Source organism: Coregonus lavaretus, assembly GCF_964263955.1.
Source record: "Coregonus lavaretus genome assembly, chromosome: 24".
NCBI lineage: Eukaryota > Metazoa > Chordata > Actinopteri > Salmoniformes > Salmonidae > Coregonus > Coregonus lavaretus.
Window position 1 is genome coordinate 8,416,973 of NC_140011.1, and position 6,000 is coordinate 8,422,972.

General features: G+C 43.0%; 1 protein-coding gene across 1 annotated transcript in view; it reads left to right on the plus strand.

The window, feature by feature from the left end:
- The window catches only part of LOC311100048 (rho guanine nucleotide exchange factor 28-like), a 132,365-nt gene extending 128,258 nt beyond the window's left edge, over positions 1-4,107 (plus strand). Inside the window, 1 exon segment of the mRNA XM_084140790.1 lies at positions 1,709-4,107. Within this exon segment, the coding sequence (XP_083996916.1) occupies positions 1,709-1,887 (179 nt within the window). The 3' untranslated portion in view covers positions 1,888-4,107.
- Positions 4,108-6,000: the final 1,893 nt, after the last annotated feature.

Here is a 6,000-nt window from a genome sequence, read left to right on the forward strand (position 1 = left end):
GTTGTGTGTACGTCATGCGTTCAATATTTTCAATTCGTGCTTTGCTTTACCGTGTGGTGGTACAAATGGAAGTACACACACAGACTCCAACTAGCTAGCTTTTAGCTAGTTGAAAAGCGAAGCACATGCATCAAATACAGAAAATGAGAGCTAGCCATCCAGCAAAACAAAACGCATATACATCTGGTGGACATCGGCATTTTACGCCTGCTAGGTAAGAGACAGATGAAATCGCGATCAAGAGGGGATACATATAGAGTAGGTATTGGTATTCAGCAGTCATAAAAGTATACCTTATTTACTTTGAAGAACAACTACAATTTTGATTTTGTCAGACAGCATAGGCAGCAGCTGTATAGAGATCATCAAATAAAACAAATGTAATATACACAACAAATGAAATATTTTATTAAAGTAAAGTACGGTGAGGGCCTCCAGAGTGGCGCAGCGGTCTAAGGCACTGCAACGCAGTGCTTGAGGCGTCACTACAGACCCAGGTTCGATCCCAGGCTGTGTCACAGCCGGCCGTGACCGGGAGACCAATGAGGCGGCGCACAATTGGCCCAGCGTCATCCGAGTTAGGGGAGGGTTTGGCCGGCAGGGATGTCCTTGTCCCATTGCGCTCTAGCGACTCCTTGTGGCGGCCGGGCACCTGCAAGCTGACTTCGTCGCCAGTTGTACGGTGTTTCCTCCGACACATTGGTGCGGCTGGCTACCGGGTTAAGCGAGCAGTGTGTCAAGAAGCAGTGCGGCTTGGCAGGGTCGTGTTTCGGAGGATGAATGGCCCTCAACCTTCGCCTCTCCCGAGTCCGTACGGGAGTTCCAGTGATGGGACAAGACTTTACTACCAATTGGATATCACGAAATTGGGGAGAAAAAGCTGAATATTTTTTTTTTTTGTAAGTAACGTACGGTGAATGACTGTAGGTTAATAAGTGAAAAGCAGTTACAGCATTCAACCCACATAATACATAGTGCATTTAATGATACAAAAAAAATATCGAACCGAAACCGACCTCAAAAAGCACTAATCGTTCAGCACTAGCTAGGACTGTCTGGGAGTGGTCTGAGTGGGGAGGGGAAAACTGAAAACTAGCTGTTATTGGCAGAGGTTTGGAACTCTCTTTCTTATCGGTCTACTAACTAATTTACCACCTGGCAATATCACCAGGCAGGCCAAAACGCGATCCAACCAAAAAAGCCAGACATTTCAGGTGGTCTTTTCAAACCGCTCTTACGATAAAAGGGCATTATCATAACTTTCACCATTTCACAGTATAATTCCAATCTCATAGTGTGGAAATATATATACAACATAGGAAAATCACGTTTTTGACTGCACTGGGCCTTTAATTATGAATATCTATGATTAATTTCTTAAAGGGATAGTTCATCCAAATTATAAAATTACATATTGGTTTCCTTACACTGTAAAGTAGTCTATTGACAAGGTATGACAGCAATCCATGCTTTGGTTTAGTTTCCCTGGCACTGTTTCCACTTGCTAACGTTTTAGCATTTGTGGCACAAATCCCATTCAAGTCATGGGACCGATGTTAGCATTTTTCGCGCATTATGTTCAAATCATCTATTTGCCTTTTTTGAGCTTCACAATTCATTTTAGATACCTTTGTGTCATTTTGTAATTTGGGTGAACTATCCCTTTAATATTAATGAATATAAACATAATGTATTTATATCCATACAGATATAAACACACACAGCTATGTGAGAGAGACGTGGTCGTCGACGGCAACTGTGGCCGGACAGTATCAGGGTGTACCTCACCATGGCGACCCCCAACTGGACCTCTCCTCCTTGGTCCCCCTGGAGACGGAGAGTGGGGATGGGGAGAAGGTGGGAGAGGAGAACATTGTGTACCTCTGAGGCTGGACAGACAGACAGTAAAACCCTCTGGTTCAAATCCAGGACTCAAAAGACTTGATATGAATTTAGGAAGGCTCAGAATCTCAGACTGGATTGACTTAATGATGGCTCAGACTGGACAGGAAATAGCTAGGCCTACTGTATATCAACCAGGTTTAAAGAAGAACCAGATCTGGCACATATACAGTAATCTCCCGTCCCCATCATGCTTTGCCTCTCTGCCCCCCGTGTTCTGTGCCGGGTGCCCTCCATATGTGTCTCCAAGTGTTACTGCTAAATGTTTATCTTTGTCCATGAATGTATAGTGTGTGTGTGTAACTTCGTCCTCTCTGTGTGTGTGTGTGTGTGTGTGTGTGTGTGTATCCGTCTCTGTTGAGAGTTCAGCTCCAGGGCTGCCACCGGGCCTTTGTGCCTGAGGCCCTCCATTGACATAATCAATTTCTCTGTTTCCCCCGCCCAACCCTGCTGCAGTGCATTCCCCCTCTTTCCTTCCCCCTGTATCAGTCTCCATATCTTTGTTTCCCTGGCCCACACTGCCCTAAATCTGCTTCAGTCTACCTCTCTCTGTCCCACCCTTGTCCTTTAGTCCCCATCTCTCCAGCACTATTTATCTCCCCAAATGAAATGCTGAGTGCAGTCTACTCTGTTACCACAGGGGAAAAAGAGAGAGCAGAGGGTCTGAAATCACTACAAAGGCTGAATCTCTCCAGTGGCTGATTGTCTGGTGAGGGAATGAACTGCTGCTCGCACATTCATCAGACAAGCTCTGTTTACATGGCGAGCAGGACGCGGCAAACACATTAGATGTGAAGGATGAGGTGAAATGCCATGGTCAGAAGGGATTTGGTCCCATGTTTCTCAGACTTTCTGACTCTGGCCACGCCTGGCCAGTATCATTTGTTTTTATCTGAAGGACCTGTGGTTTTAGGAATGATGTTGTGACCGGAGCGATCTATCAGTGATACAGTAGAGTACACTGTGCTACTACTGCCTATATGAAGTACAGATTTTATTAGGCTCAACTGCATATAGTGGTCAAAAACCATAGGGCAGAAACATTCCTGAACTGTATGTTCATTGAACTTTGAAGTATTACATCTGGGACCGAGTGCACTCTATATGTAAACAATACTTTGGATGTGAATGATTCCAAATATGTCCAAATTTGTTCTGTATGATTATTTTTTTACATAGTTTTCATCATGGCACATATTCCATAGCACATTATTTCTTATAGTTGGTGTTCAGTCATTTTAGGATTTTGTCTGACATATAGTTACTATATTAGCTAAGTTTACATGTCAGTAGTTGTTGGGTAGTCAGCCTGGTATCAGTTTATATGGATCACATCTTTTAGCAAAATCATCACAATATGATTCGTAGCAATGATATCGTAATGGGGTAGTAGGCTATGGCTGAAGGATGACTGATCTAATCTTCTAAGCACTTAAGAGGTGACCTTGCTTTTTACTCGTGGTCCTCTGTAGCTCAGCTGGTAGAGCACGGCGCTTGTAACGCCAAGGTAGTGGGTTCCATCCCCGGGACCACCCATACACAAAAATGTATGCACGCATGACTGTAAGTCGCTTTGGATAAAAGCGTCTGCTAAATGGCATATTATTATTATTATTATTATTACTCAGAGCTGTACCATTGCACTTGAATATTCATGTTCTACTTTAATACCAATATATGTTCTTTAATGACCATTGGCGTGTCCTGAAAGTCAGGCTTTAGCTGTCCTTAAAAGCAAAAATAAAACAGTAGACCTAAAGGACATTGTAGGGTGTGTCCTAAATGGTAAGCTATTCCCTATATAGTGCACTAAGTTTGGCCATGGCTCATGGGGTCTCTGGTCAAAAGTAGTGCAAAGTGTAGAGAATAGGGTGTTATTTGGAAGTCAGCCATAGTATCGAGTTATACACTCGATAGGGTATTGGAATAATAAGTAGCTTCATCTAAGTACATATAAAACAGCACAATGGTTATGTTCAAATGTTGTTGTCAATACTATGTGATACTATGTACTATACTATACTATATCTATGATTACTTTATGTGTATATTTCACTGCCTTCATTTATTTATAGTAGATGAGCTTTATATCGTTGTTTTACAGTACTCCTTGTTGGGTTATGTTGTTATGTTGTAAATAGGATTTGTCTGTAATGCATCATAACACTGACATGTGGTTATTGTATCTTGTTTACATCATTTCTCTGTATTAGATATCTAGGAATATAAATGCAAATGATGTATAATTGATGTGTGTTTTGATGTTTTTATTGTTATTATACAGCTGCTTCTGAATCGGAATGTAACAGGAGGGTAAAACCAGAGAAATAGGTTGAGAATACATTCAAATTCTATGGTTAAAACAACCAAACCCTTTCCATTCAGTATACTGTAACACTACCTCAGTCATGTTGACTTGACTGAGAGAGTTCTGTATACCAGTCAGTGGTTTGAATGTGCCTGTTTATAGGAATATGTTATATGGGGATAGATGGTGTTCAGCTGGCCCAGTTATCCGACCTATACAGACACGTAGAAACACAGACACCTTGATGAATCGACACACAGGTGCCAGAGGTGGCAGGTGGCAAGCCAGCAGGTGCGTGAAAGTCGTCGCTTCACTTTCTGTCTCTAAGGTTAGTATGACATGCCTGCCTGTCTCCCTAAACATTAATAAGACATACAGCCTCCCCCCCACCTCACCCTCGCTCTCTCCCCCCTCACCCTCTCTCTCTCACTCTCTCCCCTCTCTCTCACCCTCCCCCCTCTCTCTCTCCCTTCTTTTCTCCTCCTATAATCTCTCCTAGGAGTGGAGGTAGAGGGTTTGCTGATCTCGATGGGTTTGTTTAGTGGGTTTAGTCCAAGTGTTTGATCTCCGTCTATTCTCCAGGTAGCCTCTTTCGTCTTTCCACTTTTTCCATTACCCTTATTTCCCCATAGCCAGCTCTGCCGCTCAAACTGAGATTAGGCTTTGCAATATCAGCGCTTTGAGCCTCTGGTGGCATACCTAGACTAAATGGATTTGTGTGGTGCGTGTGGCATAGGATTGTTGTACTGTATCAGTATGTTGAAGCTGGAGCAGAAAGCGAAAGTAGCATGAAAATGTTCCTTTGTTTTAGTTTAACTCTCCGGAACTCTCACAAAGGGACTCGCTTTCAGGACATTACCATGGCAACCTGACAGGGGCTGCCAAAGGCAGTGAAATAGAAGCAGATGCTGGAGTACTGTGTAAGTGTGTAAGTGTGTAAGTGTGTGTGCACAGACATGAGCTTTTTTGTGGCCGTAATGAGTTTGTGTGTGTGTGTGTGTGTGTGTGTGTGTGTGTGTGTGTGTGTGTGTTCACTAGAGCAGCATGCAGGTCTGAATAAAGATGAGCTCTCAACGGGGGACTGACACACACACACAATGGAAATATCAAAGGGAATACATTGTTAGCTGGTAACTGGTGAGAACAAAGTTGCTAGTGGCAATACAGTATCTGACAATCTGACAGTTAGGTTTCTGATGAATGAGCAACTGTAGCATTACAGCGTCATGATGCTATGAACATAAATATAAACACAACATGTAAAGTGTTGGTCCCATGTTTCATGAGCTGAAATAAAAGATTCCAGAAATGTTCCATATGCACAAAAAGCCTATTTCTCTCAAATTTTGTGCACAAATTTGTTTACACCCCTGTTAGTGAGCATTTCTCCTTTGCCAAGATAATCCATCCACCTGACAGGTGTGGCATATCAAGAAGCTGGTTAAACAGCATGATCATTACACAGGTGCACCTTGTGCTGGGGTCAATAAAAGGCCACTCTAAAATTTGCAGTTTTGTCACACAACATAATGCCACAGATGTCTCAAGTTTTGAGGGAGTGTGCAACTGGCATGCTGACTGCAGGAATGTCCACCAGAGCTGTTGCCAGATAATTCAATGTTAATTTCTCTACCATAAGCTGCCTCCAAAGTCATTTTAGAGAGTTTGGCAGTACGTTCAACCACCCTCACAACCGCAGACCACATGTATGGTGTCAACGTTGTGAATAGAGTGCCCCATGGTGGCGATGGGGTTATGGTATGGGCAGGCATAAGCTACGGACAACGAAC